General features: G+C 44.8%; 1 protein-coding gene across 3 annotated transcripts in view; it reads left to right on the top strand.

Annotated features, from left to right (window-relative positions):
• The window catches only part of RIC1 (RIC1 partner of RAB6A GEF complex), a 131,400-nt gene that overhangs the window by 68,000 nt on the left and 46,280 nt on the right, over window positions 1-17,120 (top strand). For all 3 annotated transcript variants that reach the window (XM_075931611.2, XM_075931610.2, XM_089779216.1), the window contains exons 9-12: window positions 1,269-1,413; window positions 3,590-3,638; window positions 7,999-8,151; window positions 13,334-13,537. In XM_075931611.2, the coding sequence (XP_075787726.2) occupies window positions 1,269-1,413; window positions 3,590-3,638; window positions 7,999-8,151; window positions 13,334-13,537 (551 nt within the window). The remainder of the gene's footprint in view (window positions 1-1,268; window positions 1,414-3,589; window positions 3,639-7,998; window positions 8,152-13,333; window positions 13,538-17,120) is intronic.

Raw genomic sequence — 17,120 nt, 5'->3', positions numbered from 1 at the left:
CGAAGCTCACTCGCTAGGCTCTTGACAGTTTGATGCTGGACTATTGGAGTTTTACTGTATTTTACACATTGCTTTCTTAGGTTTTAAGTCCCTCTGCTGGCTGAGTGAGAGATAACATTGGCTTGATTGTAATAGAAAAGCTGTTTTCTGGTTTTAGGCCTTTCTTAATTCCTCCCCATATATCATCTGTAAGGCTACAGATCTAGTCATAGGTATTTTTAGCGGATCTGACCCCTGCAGAAATCACAGATATTGCAGAAAGTCACAGAATTCACGACTTCTGCAACTCCGTGACACAGAGCGCTAATGATCTGTACAACAGCACTGACTGCAGAATATACAGCCTACAGGATATCAAACTCTAATCTGGCTTGACCAATATATTTGGATGCTGACTTTGAATATAGGAATCAAAATTCCCTTTCCTATTTCTTTGCGATAAATACAGAACAAAATCCTCATTTCTCGTTGCTACTCTGAGATGATATAAGAGGACATAAAATACTCTTTGCCAAAATGTGTAACGAATATATCAGGCGATAAAAATGTGCATAGTGGACTCAAGGAGATTTGCAGCATCTCTATGCATTTCTGCAGGAAACTTTGCAGGATCTCCCAGATTCTAGCAAAAAATGTGCTAGGAGTCAATGCACGTTAGGTGACTGTTTTGTGATGTTACTTGAACACTAGACAGTTTATTTTTCCTCACAGTAGGCAGAATAAATATGTATGAGCCTGGGGATGAGAGAGATGGATGAAGGGGTAAATATGCATGTATGAAGTTGAAGAGCACATTTGTACCTAGTATAGATGTTTCAAGAAGATATCATACATGTTAAGATAAGAACCGTGTCACACTACCAAGATCAGAGGGGACCTAAGATGATCTAATGAGTTAAGTGATGATTGCATAAACTAAAGATGCCTAAGGGCACCTATAAACTCTTTGGAAACGAAGATATTCTTTTTAGGATGTAGGCAATATTATATCTTCCCTTTGAGTAAGCATATTTCCCACCCCTCATGTACTTCAGTAGAATTCTGGTAATTTTTATAAAATCTTAGGTGATATGAAGAACACAGTAGGAATTCTTCCCATTTCATTCTTTTTTTGACATGCTGACATTTGTGAAGGAGACAGGATTCTATATTCACCAATCAGAAAAATAACAAAGCATTCTTGTACATAAATAGCTGCATGCACAACATGGTAAAGCAGCTAAATGATTATTTTAAAGATTTTCATTGTTTTCCTCTCTGTTTAACAGATATTTGGAACAAAACAGGACCAGTAAAACTGATGAGATGGTCTCCCGATAACTGTGTTGTTATGGTTACTTGGGAATGTGGAGGCTTGTCGTTATGGAGTGTTTTTGGTGCCCAGCTTATTTGTACTCTAGGAGGAGACTTTGCGTGAGTAAATTTAAGATAGTTATGAGAATAATCTGCCTTAATAAAACAAGGAGATTTTTTTCCCCTCAGAATTCTTTTGTATTTGACTTACCAATCACTAGCAATTCTTTGAACAATGAGTTTGTAGATTTAGATTATTTTCTCAAGCAATTTCATGCTTCCCTAGAGGTCAGCAAACACTGACTCAGTTTAAGTGAGCAGGAAGGTTTGAAAATAGCATTACTGCCTTTTTTGAGGTGATTTTTTTAATAGCATCCAGTGCAACCAAAACCAAAAACTAGAGAGCTCTTACAAACAACTGACAGCTGCTTTGCTTTTCAACAGTAGTATGAATCAAATAGACTGCATGGTTTGAACCATGAGCAAAAGTAAGTACTAAGACAATGCCAGGGTGAATTGATTTAAATAACAAATTAAATCATGAAAAAAATCAAGTAACCAAAATAGCTAAGACTGTGCTTTGAGTGTACTTAATTTTGGAGTAAGCCCCATTGAACTCACCGGCATTAAACACTGAACTCTGTTTTTTGAGTACAGGTTGAAACTCTCTTAACTGGGATTTTCTGGTCCAACAACTTGCATGATCCGTCATGGATGTTGCAGGACCAGAGAGTCCTGGTTGGAGGGCCATTAGCAAGAATCCCTGTGGAGCCAGCAGGGCAGTGGGCTGCCCGCAGCAAGCCCCCCCGCCCGTCAGCATATGGGACCCGGTCTGACCAGCGGGGTTGGGAGACGTGTGGCTGCCCAGCAGGGCTGGAAGCTGCGGTAGCTTGGTGGGGCAACAAGGATCCATGGTGCGTGGCTGCCTGGCAGGTCCCTGGGCCTCAGCGTGTGCAGCTGCCCAGCGGGTCCCAGAGCTAGTGTAGCAATGGCTGCCCAGTGGGGTCACCAGGGCAGCAGGGCCAGCAGGAGGTGAGGAGTTGGCCGAGAGCAGCGGGCCAACTGGGGGGTCAGCAGCAGGGAGTCCAGAAATGACCTCCCTGGTCCGGCAAAATCCCTCATCCGGAACTGATCTGATTCTGAGTGCGCCACACCAGGGAGGTCCAACCTGTATAGAATGGGGTTTGCTTGGAAAAGCTCAATTGTTATGCTGAAGTAAAATAGAGAATAGATTTATGGCATCACCATTATGGTCTGCGGTCATGATGTTCCAAAAGAGGGGACATATATAAGATAATATAAAGTAAGAAAATGACAGAGACAACTAGCAACTTTAGATTTCTCCTATTGCAGTTTTCTGAATTGTATATTTGAGTGATAGATTCTAAACCTAGTTCATTAAACAAGCCATGAGGATGAACTAAGCTAAACCCTTTTTTCTAGCAACAGCAAACAGCTTGAGAATTTACTTGTCAAATCACATTTATTGTGAAATGCATAGAGAGTCTTAAAGAGCGATGCATTGCAAAGTGAATTATTTAAGTTACTAACCAGTTGATCCACTCAGCCATATCTTCAACCACATAAGGAAAATTGCTTTAGAGAATGTTGCATTCTTGCAAGTAGGCCCTGCACCATCATTTTGCACTGCTTACACTTGATGCTTTTCCTTTTTTACCCAGAGAACAAGTTTCTTCAAAAATATTCCCAGATAGGGTCTTTCTTACACCCAGAAGCCATGATGGTTTTTATGTGGCAAAAGTGTGGGGGAAAATAGAAAGCTCTGTGTGTGCTGAATAATGACTTCCCTGTTCTTTCCAGTACCTTTCCCTGTTCCTTTCTATGCTACCCTGGTCCTTTCCTGTATATTGTGTGTCTATCTTTAAGACAATGCCTTCACTAACTCCTCTACTGTGCTTGAAGGCCAAGGTACACTGCCACATAAGCACAGAACAGAAATAGTCCTATTCACTTTGTGCTGAGAAACAGAAACTGAAATACCCAAACTTTCAAGAAGCAAGAGCAAGTAGTTAGGCTGGACAGACTAGAGCCATTAATTCATTTTTATGAGTGTATGTGTAGCATGTTTGTGATGAGATGTAATGGTAACTCTTATTTTAAATGAAAAATTTGGTGTATTAATTTAAAAAAATTCAATTTAAATAAAAAATCTGGTGTAAATGCAAATCCATTTATAAAAAAATGTTTTTTATCCACCCTAGACAATGTTAACTTAGTGAGATTTTATATTATAAATCAGTTAGCATCAAGTAAAACTTACTGTGTTCTATTTTAGTTATCGATCTGATGGTACCAAAAAAGAACCTCTAAAAATCAGCTCTATGGTAAGTACAGTTGTAAATAACACAGTAAGAAGTCTAGTTGAGTCTCATTATGTACTTTTATTAGGAAAAAAAAAATCGGATAACAAAACTTTTTTCAAGAAATTTAACAGGTAGTTACGGTGTTTTGTTGTGAGATTTTTTTTTTTAACCCACAAAATTAAAAAAAAAAAAAAAAAACCAAACCCTTAGACTGTTCAGCTTATCTTAAACTAATTACTGAGATTGTTTTGGTAGGCATTCTTAACCATGAAAAGAGGGCCTTCTTTTAGTATTGCTCTTGAAATTAAGAATGAGTGAGAAAACTAGATGAGCTCTGTGGTAGGGATGTGAAAGCTTAATTGGTAAGCGTTACCCTTAATGGGTGATGCTTACCCAGTTATGGTTAACCAGTGGGGGCTGAAGCAGCTCTCCTTTCCCAAAAGGCCTGCTGTGGACAGGAGCTTCTCTAGCTGGGCTGGAGAAGCCCCTGCCCTCCCCCCTTTAAGTGGTTAACTGGTTAAACATCATGTTTAACGGGTTAACCAGTTAAACAGGATTTTACATCCCTACTCTGTGGCTTAATTCTCTATTTTATGCACCTTGGAACATAAATATGCCCCTCTATATCAAGCCTCAGGCAAACAGGAACGACTCTGATCAGCCTGAATGCGCCACCAAGTAGGAGAAAACCTTGAGCTCTTCTTCACCTAAGTCTTTGGCTAAAAGAAGGGTCTCTCCAGTTCGCTCCCTAACACTGTGAGTTAACATGGGAGATGAAGCCCCCGGGCCATGTTGGTGACAGCTCCAAAAACTCGTCCCGCACAGAATTCAGCACTGACTACCTCAGCACCAAAGAGGGCCAATGCCTGGGAACCGGACATTAGTGCGGCATCCGGAACAGAGACCTACAGCTCCACATGATTCTTCCTTGGCACTGTTCTTGCTCTCCTTTATCTATCCAGAGCTTTTCCCATCCATCATGGTTACTAGTACTGTCTCATTATAGCAACTATGACGAGGACTGTAGGAGTGTATTCTCATCCCAATACTCCTCTCCAGTCAGAGCTCACGCTTCCTGTGAGAGACATTGGCCACGGTACTTCCTCAGTGGTATTCTGACTGGTCCTACCACCCTCATTGTCCACCTCACTGGTCTCCATACTGTCACTGGGTGCCCCCACGGCACCGGTTGACAGCCCTGTCAACACCGGCCCAGAGGTCAATACCTCCCTCTCAACCTCATACTTCTTCCCCAATAGAAGATAGAAGAGGAACAGATTATTGATGACCCTGAGGCCGAGCAACCTGATGTCTCCCTAACTGATAAATCGTTTTCCTTACCAGATGAAGCAGTTATTCTGGATAACCCATCACCAATGGATGATTTGAAGCAATTTCAGGACTTACTCAAAAGGATTGCTGCCAGCTAGGAGATGGTATTATCAGAGGCCCAAGATAAACAGCACAAACTTTTAAAGAATCTTCAACCGTCCATGGAATCAAGAATTGTGCTTTGATAGATGAAGCAATTATGGAAGCAGTGGATGAGATTTTGCAAACACCAGCCACGGCCCCTCTGACCAACAAGAGCGCCAACGGAAAATATTTTGTCCCCTCCGAGGGCATGGACTTTTTATTTCTTCACCCACGACCAAACTCTCTTTTGGTAGACACTGCACAACAGATCCAAGACTCCACAATATAAATCTGCTACCCATGATAAGGATGACATCTTTTATCTAGAAGATGTTGCATTATTTCTGTCAACGTCACATAATTATCAAAATCATGATTGGCTAGTTAGTGCAGTGTAGTTGGCTATATGAAGCTGTAACATTGAGGAGGAATACATTTTTCCTGCCAAACAGATCTAATCTGTTTGGCAGGAAAAATGTATTCCTCCTCAATGTTACAGCTTCGTATAGCCAACTACACTGCACTAACTAGCCAATCATGATTTTGATAATTATGTGACGTTGACAGAAATAATGCAACATCTTCTAGATAAAAGACCTAACCTAAAATGTATGGTGCAGGAAGACTATACCACATCCCCGCACAGTGTTGCAAATGGCATTGACTCTGCTGACATGGCTGCAAGAGCAACAGCAGCATCTGTAGTAATGAGACATTGATCATGGTTGCAAACAGCCAGTGTTCCCAAAGATCTTCAATCCAAAGTTGAGAATCTACCATTTGATAGAAAGAAACTCTTTGCTGCAAAGACGGATGAGGTCTTTCACTCCAGCAAAGACTCACGTACCACCTCATGCACTTCAGGGATGTATACACCTCCATAGTGTAGAAGGCGTTACACTCCCTACCTACTTTTTGTTTGGCAGACGACAACAACAAAGATCATTCAACCAAAATTGTTCCAGGGCAAGGAATCGACACCAATGTGCTCCTAACACCTGTTTGTTCAATCAGCAGGCCTCTAAGTAGAAATTGGGGCTTTGGTCGAGGGGGCTCTTCTCATAAAATACTACTCCGTCAAGATGTGGACCTCCTCCTGTGCATTGGAGCTATAGAAAGGGTACCCAACCGTCATCAATGCAGGAGATTTTACTCAAACTACTTCCTTACAGAAAAAAGCACAGGTAGTTAGAGACCCATCCTTGACCTCTGCCAACTAAACAAATACCTCTACAAACAATGATTCAAGATGGTCACACTTGCAGCAGTAATCCCGGCATTGGATGAGGGAGACTGGTTTTAGCCCTCGACCTCCAACACTTGTATTTTCATGTAACCATATATCCAGCGCACAGGGGCTTCCTCTGCTTTACTGTTGCTTCAGATCATTTCCAATTCAGAGTTCTTCCTTGCAGAATTTCTTCTGCTCCCAGAGTCTTCTCCAAGACCCTGGCAGTAGCCACAACATATCTAAACCATAAAGGCATCGTGATCTTTCCTTACCTGGAGGATTACCTCATTCAACGCCCTTCCCAACAAGCCACAAAAGACATGCTCCTTTTTACCAAAAGGTTTTTTGAATCTCTCAGCCTCATCATCGAGCACAAGCGTACCCTGTGCCCTAACCGAGCCTAAGAATTCATAGGTGCTCCTCTGAATTCCATGACAACACCAGCATACCTGCCAAATTAGCATTTCAAGGCCATAAAAAGCTTGGTTTCAGTCATGATGTTGAGCCCAACTGTCTCAATACTAACCTGTCTTTGACTCATGGGCCACATGGCTGCCACGACATGTCATCTGACATGCATTCCTACACTTTTGGTGCCTTCAGCACTGGCTTGCCTCAGTGTATACCCCGTCCAAACACCAGGTGCACTAATATATCTTGGTTCCCCTGGGGTCCTTTTGTCGTTACGATGGTGGACCAATCCATAGAACCTTCTTGCTGGTGTCCCATTCCATCAGACACAGCCATCCTAACAGATTACCAGATTTGTTTCGCTCCTCGAGTGGAGCGCCCACTTCCAGCGTCACTTTGCTCAGACCAAATGGTCCACCCACGAGTCAGGGCTTCATATCAATCTCCTGGACCTCCTGACTGTGCACAGTGCGTGCAAATACTTCCTTCAACGTGTCCAGAGTTCCATGGTATGTATCCTCACTGACAGTGTAACTGATATTTTACATCAATCGTCAAGGGATGCTCACTCTCGATTTCTCAGTGTAGAAGCTGTACACTAGTGGAACTGGTGTATCCGCAACAGTATTGGCATCATTGCATCATACCTACCTGGAATCAAGAATATGACTGCAGATGCCTTCAGCCAACAGTTTGCAATAGATCACAAGTGAGAAAATCATATGCGGATCTTACATGACCTGTTCCACCAATGGGGTTGGCTGTCTGTAGATCTCTTGAAGATGCGCTGGAACACCAAGCACCCCCAGTATTGCTCCAGAGTGGGCATGGGGCCCAGATGGCTAGGAGATTACTTCCTTATCTAATGGAATACTCACCTGCTTTACGCCTTTCCTCCTATCCTGCTCATCTCCAGAGTCCTCCACAAGATAGTCAGATGATGTTTATCTATGAATATATACTATTCACAGAAATAAATTTAACTAATCATTCACCTACACACTTTCTCTTAAAATTTTATAATTTATGGATGCTTTAATCTGTAATTAAAACAAAATCTATGTTGCATAGCTATTACATAGAGAAGATTTTTTTAAACGGGACACTAAAGTGTCTTTTTCTGCAAGATGTAGCTATGTTATTTATGCTGAAGCTGCTAACTTGAAAACTGAAAGCTATGTTCCCTGCCAGTCTTATTGCTTAATCTTAGGCCTAATGGGGGAGATCTGTATAAAGAAAGTTCCTGTATGTTTTGTTTTTATGAAGGTCTAAATCAATAAGTGATATTTATTTGTTTTTTTGTTTGTTTTTGCATGTGTTCAGAGCTGGGGGTCAGAAGGCTATCACCTGTGGGTTATCGATGGGAATTGTTCTGTGAATGCAGGGTGTGATATAGATACCAAGAACGAAGATCATCATCTTGGTATTCTGCAATTTCAATTCATCAAGAGCGCACTCACTGCTAACACTTGCATGGTACGTTTTCATAGATAGCTCTTTCTATTTTAGAGATTATCACCAGTTCTTCTTCAAGTGATTGCTCATGTCCATTCAATGTAGATGTGTGTGCTTGCCACATGCACCGATGCCAGAAGATTTTTCCCTTAGCAATCCTCATAAGGGAGCTGATTCAGATGCTCTCTAGAGTGTTGTGGATGTGCCACACCATATAAAGCGCCTCCAGCCGCCTTCACCTTCCAGTGATGGTGCTTGGAACCTCTTGTCTCAGAGTTAGCTGTTGTTCCTTTCCTTAATCTTTGTTTTCCCTGTAGTTTCTATTGTTAGTCAGTTTACTGGTTTTAGTGGTTAGTGTAGGTCCCATAGGGACTTAGCCTTGGGTCAGGTCATGCCCAGGCTTCAAGTCACATTACAGTTGTAATTGGCCCATACCAGTGAGTGAGTGACTCCCAATCCGACTGTTTGTGGTGTTTAGGAGAGGCTCACAGAAGTGATAAGTGCCACATTTTGCAAGCCCTTCAAGCCTTGCACCAAGAAGGAGAGGGACATTTGCCTCAAGGCTCTCCTAATGGAGTCTGCTTAAGTTCCAGTGTGTGAACAGTCAAGATTCATCACTGTGCTCTGTGGGCTCCATTCAAGTTTAGGCAAAGCAAGGGCAAGTCTTCAGGGCCTAAGGAGGACAGGCCCAGAATGTCAATACTGGTGAACTCTCCTGTTGCGATTCAATAGATGTCTTAAGCCTCTTCAGAGCAAGGGTCCCCTGTTCGTTCTTCAGCCCGGTCTCTGTAGCGTTGAACAGCTCCAGATGCTGTTGACACCAGAGGCCTTGCAGGAGGTCCAGGATATCTTGTCCATGGTGGTGCCACACGTGCTTGTGGGATTGTTCAACATGCCAGCACTGCTCCCTGGTTTGTAACACCCCATAGGGTGTCTGTGAGGAGTGCAGGGACCGGTGGTCCTTCTTGACTTAACAGCACCATGTTTCAGCTGATCAGCAACCGTTCTGCAGCTGCTCCCAAGCCGATCACAAGACTGCTTGCAACCGTCGCCCGTATGACAGATCCCAGAGTGTATGATGCTTGCTGGAGAATCATGCTTGCTGGTGCTCCTCCATGTTCTAGGTGTTCGTGTACATGACCAACATGTGGTACTGCACCCATTCCAGTCCTCATTCCTGGTCACATGGCACCATGCACTTTGTCAGCCTGGTTTTGGATCAAGCATAGGTGCCCTGGCATAAGCTTCTTGTCCGATGCTTCTGGTATCGCAGACAGGACCCCAGTCGGTGCAGTGGCAGTAGGCCTGGCCACTGCAGTGGTACCCTGGAACCCATGGGAGTTCTTCGTACCATCTCAAGTACCATGCTCGGTAGCAAATATGCTGAAGGCACCATTGACTGCCTCTGCCTCCGCCTCCATTAAATGCCTCCCTGCACCCAAGGCTTCTAAGACTCCTACCCTGCAGGAGGGGCAGGAGCTGAGGTACAGGCACCAGCCTCTCCTGATCTTGCGGAGCTCCCCTCAGCACAAGCCCCCTTCTCCTCGACTCCAGATGGTCATCATGGGATCTCCACAGGTGGTGGGCCCCCCATCCCGATGATACATGGTCCCACCAGGACTAATTCAAGCAGGTGACTACCATTTGAACTTCCAAGTGGAGGTTCTTAAAAGTAGGAGGATTTCCTCTTTGAGGGTTGGATCAGTCAGCCCCAGCCAGGGTGGCCTTACCCCACCGTGACGGGGTGGCCAGGATCACCATGGCCTTATGACAAATACCCTCTTCCATTCCCCTATAACTAAAAGGGTTGATAGAAAGCACTTCGTCCCATTCCCTTGACTTCCTCCCAGCTCTTAACTCTCACTGGTAATGGAAGCTGTTAATCACCAGAAAACGCAAGGCCAGCCCAGGCCTACCTCCCAAAAATAAGGACTTAAAGTGACTGGACTTACTAAAAAAAAAAAAAAAAGCTTTTATCATCCATCTTACAGCTTTAGGTGATGAATCATCAGGCCCTCATAGCCCTCTATGATATAATGGTGAGCTATTACCTAGTTTTAGTCCTCTCTCTTAGATTACTTGAAGGCGTTTCAAGCCTCGATGGAGGATGGGGCAAGGGCTGCTAGAGCAGCACTCCAGACTGCCTCGGACATGACAACAGCCATTTCCATGTGAAGGGTATTGTGACTGCTTCTCTCCTGCCTCTCTCATGAGGCACAGCAAGAGTCTCTTATAAGATCTCCCTTTTGATGGTATGGCCCTGTTTGTGGAGCAGACAGACAGTAAGCTCCATGGACTAAGACTCCTGTAACACTCAGCCTGTATGTCCCGAGACTGTGTATAAGAAATTTAGGCCTCAAACCCCATCTGCTAAGCCTTCCCAACCTCTCTAGGACGTGGGGTAGAGCAAATATAAGAGGTTTAGGAAGAGGCAGTCCATCTCACTCTTCCATACAACCTGGCTTCTCCTGTCCTAGATTGCCTCCAAGCACCCATTATGAGGGTACGATTGAGGACAATGCACTACACTCACCTTTGGACTTTCCCCGTGACTTTTTTGCACCACCTGTGCCCTTTCCTTCCAACTTGGTGCTCTATAACTATAGTCTGTTGGGTCCTCAGCATCATGTGGCAGGACTATACCCTCCAGCTAGGCTCTGTTCCTCCACCTCCCCTTTAAGAGATTCTTCTCACGAGACATTCCTTCTGCAAGAAGTCAAGGGATTGCTCCAACTGGTGGCAATGGAGGAGGCTCTGCAATGCTACCAGAACCAAGGGTTTTATTCCTGCAACTTTCTAATCCCTGAGGCTCGGGCATAGCATGGGGGCCCTGTTACCTGGTGAGGCTCAAGTTCCGTATGATATCTCTGGCCTCTTATCATTCCTTCCCTAGATCAGTAAGATTGGTAAGTGTCATTGAGATTGAGACGTATTTCTACATTGCCATTTTCAAGGGTCACAGGTGTTTCCTACGCTTCATGATGGGAATGAACCGCTACCTGCTGGGGAGCCATATGCTGTCAACCAGGCAGGCTTATATAGCCAAGTAGAGCCGGTTTTCAGTGTGGGCTCAGCAGTGAAGTTTTGCCCCTGCTGAGGCTCCGTCCAGACCATCCTTGATTACCTTCTCCACTTGAAGGAGGAAAGCGTAACTTTATCTGAGTACACTTTGCAGAAATCTTTGCTTTTCACATGCTGATCCGGAGCCAGTCTGTTTCCCATGACGTGACAGTAAAGATTTCTCCAAATGGCTCTTGCCATATGTACATCCCATTCCTCAAAAGGGCCTTATTCTTGTCTTCTCCAGGCTACCCTTCAAATTGATGGCCATATGTTCCCTATTCCTGGAAGGTGTTCTTCCTTGTGACCATTACATCGGCTAGGAGGGTCTCTAAGTTGCAGGCCTTGACTTCAGAGCCCCTGTATACGGTCTCTGTAGAGACAAGGTGCAGCTCTGACCTTACCTGCATTCCTATCTAAGCTGGTCTCTACTTTTCATAAGCTTCAGGGGGTAGCTGAGTTAGTCTGTTACAGAAAAAAACAACAAATGGTCTGGTAGCACTTTATAGACTAACAAAACATGTAGGTGGTATCATGAGCTTTTGTGGGCACAGGCCACAAAAGCTCATGATACCACCTACATGTTTTGTTAGTCTATAAAGAGCTACCAGACCATTTGTTGGGGTTTTTTTTCTATTTTTCATTTGGGTCAGGATATTTTCCTCCCAGTCTTAACCCTGAAGCCTCGTGCTGCATGCTCTGGATGTTCGCAGGGCCCCCTCGTGTTTTGTGTTGACAGAACAAAGCCGTTCAGCAAATCACTGTAATTCTTTGTCGCTTATGGTGAATGGATGAAGGGGCTCCTGGTATCCATACAGTGTATCTCTAATTGGATAACCACCTGCATTTGATTGTGCTATAACTGGTGGGTGCCTACTTGCCTCCCACTAGTCAATGTGCATTCAACTAGATCACAAGCCTCCTCCATGGACTTCTTTGTCAGTGTCCCTATCCTGGACATTTGTAAGGCTGCATTGTGGTCATTGGTGCACATCTTTGCCATGACTTATGCCCTGCTGCAGCAAGCCCAAGAGGATGCTGTCTTCGGAAGAGCTGTTTTGCTGTCACCAATGTTGAATGGACATGAGCAATCAGTCGAAGAGAAGACAATTACCCATTTCTGTAACTGGTTTTCTTTGAAATGTGTTGATCCTATCCATTCAACAACCTGCCCTCCTTCACCGCTATTGGAATTGTCCAGCAAGAAGAAACTGAGAGTGGAGGGGGCTGGAGGTGCCCTAGATAGCATGGCATCTGCATGCCACTCCAGGGGGCACCTGACCAGCTCCCCTTTGTATGCTGCCAAAGGAAAATCTTCCAGCATAGCTGCATGTGGTGAGTGCACACACATACCTCCATTGAATGGACAGGAGTTCAGTTACAGAAATAGGTAACTGTCTTTTTTCAGATCACTTGATAAAGGAAGAAACACAAAAAAGGTTAAGTCTGATGGGTTTTTCCAGTAGTCTTGCTGTCATGTTTTGCATGTTTCTTTTGTCTTAAATGTGTCTTTCTAATTAAGCAAAATCTGGAAATACTGCTGTATATGATTATCTACCGCAGCAGTGGGCATCTTAGGCCAGTGAATGAGCAGCAATAGTGGCCCTCCATTTCAGTGGGCCACACTGTCATAATCAAGATGGTCTCCTGTGATAGGGTTGTTTTGCCTATGGTGCTTGCATGCCTAGTTTTGTGGGTGTGCTGATTGAACCATAGCAGTGCTTTGATTGGATACTGAGGGAGCACATGGCTCTCACAGGCAATGTTGTATGCAATCAGCACACATCTCACTTCATGTGCCCTTGCTTTTTGTGTGTCACTTTAGTAAATCTCATAGGACAAAAAACTATGTTTACAGAAACCAACAGAATTTGGCAACCCTATGCATGGGAAATGGTAAACTAAATGTCTGAAGTGTGACACACAGAACCGTGGGGGGGCTGCATGCGGCCCATAAGCTGCAGGTCACCCACCGCTGATCTACTGTTTGGTATCTCTGCAGTATGTTGATGCTCCAAAGATGAAAAAAGTGACTTCATCCATATTTTTCTTGCTGTTAGTTTAATTTGGACTCTGCAGAATGAAGTATTGTGTTTATTTTATTTTCTGTGCAGTAATGTCAGATTTTTTTTTTTAAACGTAGAGTAACCAGGAGCAGGTCCTTCTGCAAGGAGAAGATCGCTTGTATTTGAACTGTGGGGATGCAACACAGGCCCAGAATCCCAGAAGTGCTTCAGCACATTGTGACCATAAGCCTATCAGGGAAAGGAGCCCATTTTTGGATGGCAGTATAGATTCTCAGGGTTTAAGCACTTTATTAGGACACAGGCATTGGCATGTTGTACAGGTAACTTTTCATTTGTTACTCAAATAGTATTTTTGCACTTTGCTGTCACCTGATCCAGGGGGTATATCTAATTTTCTTTTTATCCTTTCAGCAAATACTGCATTTGTTTCATATAATGTGAAATTTTTGTCGTCCTGTTTCCTATTGATTGTTCCTGCGGTACAGCTGCTGCTTGTTCCACTAGGTCCAAAAGGAATTCTGGCTGTACTTTTTCTTCCAGCTGTGGATTCACATCCTAGCCAACCAAGGGATTGAAAGGACTAAAGGCTTTTTTCTGACTTCATGAGAGAGAGCAAGATAACTATTTTGTTCCACACACAAATTCTTTCCCCCTACGCTGAAAGAGCATTAGGGGTGCTGGATATATGAAATACTCTGTATAATAGATATGAAGCTTCTAAGAAGTTGTTTTGAGTAATCAGGCTTACTTGTTCCAGCATGAGGAACAATTTAGATAATTTTGAATCCATAATTTAGACACAATTTCCTGTTTACATACCTGTGTTATGGGTTTCACTAAAACTGAGCATTAGACTTGAGTAAAATTGATACCAGGCTTTAATTTATTGTATATGCAACATCTGCATCAGCATTACTATCAGGTTGCATTAGACACTGGCATCTTTTTCAAACCAAAGAGCCAAACTACATCAAAATTTAGAACATGTGGTCACAAAGAGTTGTATAAGAATGCCCACTTGCATAACTGAAAATATACAACTTAATATTGTTATTTGGCATGATTGTATTCACAGACTTTATTTAATGGGACTTCTGCATCTTTTTGCGCATTTCTTTTGAAGTTTACATCATAACTGGTCAAATCCAACTTCATGCACACATTCAGACATGCATGTCTTCTGTCAATATTATGACGGGGCTGGGGATGTGGGGGTGCAGGAGTCTGGGTTGCAGTGTATGAGGGGCACAGGGCAGGGGACTTGAGTGTATGATGGTCAGGGCTAGGGTTGTGAGCTTATCAGATAGTCCAGTAGTGATTTGATTTGTTGCTCCCCCGACCCCTTGCTGCCTCTATCACAGGGAGCAAAGGGGGGGGAGCAGAAGCTGATGCTGGGGGGAACTGGTTTAAAAGCCAGTTCCCCCCCAGCACCAGCTCTGCGGGTGCAGGGGATGCAGAGGCACAGCAGGGAAATGGAACGAGCGGGGACTGCTTCAGTCCCCGCTCGTGCCGGTTCCTACTGCGGCACTTCAGCCTTTGGAAGGTAGCAAGAGCCCCATGGAACACGGAGCTAGTGGGGATTGCTTCAGTACCCACTCGCCCCATGCTTTCTGTGATAGTCCCTCCCACCCATCGCTGCCTCTGAGAGGCGGCAGGGTGGGGGGAAACATGAGCCAACTCTGGGGGAGTGGCACCGGCTTAAAAGCACCCAGCACCATTTCTGGAGTGTGTGGCCCCCCCCCCCCCCCCCCGCTGCCTCTATCAAAAGCAGCTCTTCCCCCCCCCCCCCACCCCCAGGGGGGACAGGGGTTGCCAAGCTGACCCTGTTCGCGCCAGGCCACAGGCAGGGGCTGCTCTGGCACCAGCCCCTGTTCACAACAGCCTTATCCGCTGAGAACAGGGGCTGCTAGACTCAGTGCGAGACTGTTTAAAATGTAGAGCTGCAGCGTGGGTGGTTCGCGGAGTTACCCCAGCTGCGGCTCTGCAGAACGGTCCTATCAACTAATCATGTAGTTGATGCAAATTATATTGACTATATGATTAGCTTGGTAACTGCAATTTAACATCCTTGCTCAGGGCACAGGGTTGGGGGTGTGTGGGGCTGCGGGAGTGTGTTATGGCAGGCGACTGGGGATGTGGGGGTGCAGGAGTTTGGGGATGTTGAGAGTACGAGGGGCTCAGGGCAGCGGGTTCAGGTGTGTATGACGGGCTCATGGTGTGTGTGTGGGGGGGGTGCAGGATTGTTATGGTAGGGGACTGGAATGGGGGTTGCAGGAGTCTAGGGATGTGGGGGTGCAGGAGTTTAGGGATGTAGGAGTATGAGAGGCTCAGGGCAAGGGGTTCAGGTGTATGATGGGCTCAGGGTTGTTTTGTGTGGAGGTGCAGGGGTGTTATGATGCTGTGACTAGATGGAGGCTTGGCCCCAGATGGGGGCTTGTTGTCCCTGCTTCATTTTAAAATAAAGTAAAATATTATGTCCAACACGAGGTTTCAATGTTGTCTTAATTTATGGAAGGATTGCGAAACAACAAAAAACAACCCTCCCAAAACACCTCACTCCCCTGGTATTCTAGCCCCATGATAGGTGGCGAGGCAGGGAGGACTGAGGGTCAAGGCTTTAGGCAGATTTACTCTTCTGGGCTTCCAGGATTACTGGATTTTGTGGGCCCCACTAGGATCTGGGGTGGGGCCAAACATGAGGATTTAAATATGTGGGAGAGGGCTGCAAATTAATGGATGGGGGGGTACAGAATCTGGGTAGGATGTAGGAGAGGGTGAGGGTGGGAGGTAGAGTGTGGGGACAGGCTGTCTGGATAGGGAACAGGAGCAGTCTGGAGGCAAGCTCTGGCCAGGGGTCAGGAGTGGACTTGGGGCCAGGCTGTCTGCTGGGGGGAGTGATGGGAGGGAGTGCAGGGTCTGGGCATGAGGGAGAAGATTTGCTTGTTTTCGTGCCACGTTGCAGGCACCATGTAACATGGCCTCCTGCTGCTCCCATTTGCTGGAAGGAAGCCTCCGGGAAGGATTCACAGGGGAAGCCTCCTGGAAGTTTGTCCCGGGGGAAGGAAAAAGGCATTTTTGGTTCCACTTGTTCCCTGTACACCAGGGGAAGGAAAAGGGCAGTGCGCAGAGCCAAAAATGATGGATCTTGTTCCCTGCATGCTGGATCTAGCAAGCAGGCTCAGGGCTTTCTCCCCGCCTCCTGCACTGGCATTCCAATCTTGCAGGGGACTGTAAGGCTGTAGCACCAGCGCTGGCTCCCTGCTGTGGGAGGAGCAAGGAGTGGCTAAGTTGGGGCTCCAGAAGAGCCATATCTAGCTCCCTGGTGAGTCATATTTGGCTCATGAGCTATAAGTAGCCAACGCCTGGTTTAATCCTTATATCACAAGAATGTGCCAGTTAGACTGTTCTAACAGACTTTGCACAGAAGAGTTGACCCCACCTTCTGTTTCTTCATCACACTCAGTTATGGAAAGGAGCGTTAAACAGGAAAAGAACTATATAGTAAACATCAATCTAGACCAAGATCTGTTTAATAGCCCTTTATACACAGGTAATGGGAGGAACTGCTACCTTCACCCCATTGCCCTACTTTGTCTGCTAAATCATAGGTTCCAATTGGTAATGAATAGTAAAAGAGTGTAAACTAGACCAGACAGCGTACTTGATATTAGAGAAATGTATCCAACTGACAAAAATCTCTTCATAGTGGTTTCACTTTGCTCAAAAATACACACCTTCAATCCTTTCAGGAATTAAATGATCTTATTTTGTGCCTCAACTAAATACATTTTGTGCCTAAACTCATCTAAGTTGAAAATTTACAGGATAAAAAAATCCCTTGAAGAACTCTGTGCTGAAAAATAGCTTTGATTTCTGGTTTTTAAAAGGCTGTTGTATCTTATG

This window comes from Pelodiscus sinensis, chromosome 6 (assembly GCF_052426305.1).
Source record: "Pelodiscus sinensis isolate ZL-2025 chromosome 6, ASM5242630v1, whole genome shotgun sequence".
NCBI lineage: Eukaryota > Metazoa > Chordata > Testudines > Trionychidae > Pelodiscus > Pelodiscus sinensis.
Note: the sequence above shows the minus strand (reverse complement) of the source record. Positions and strands in the feature narration are given on the sequence as shown.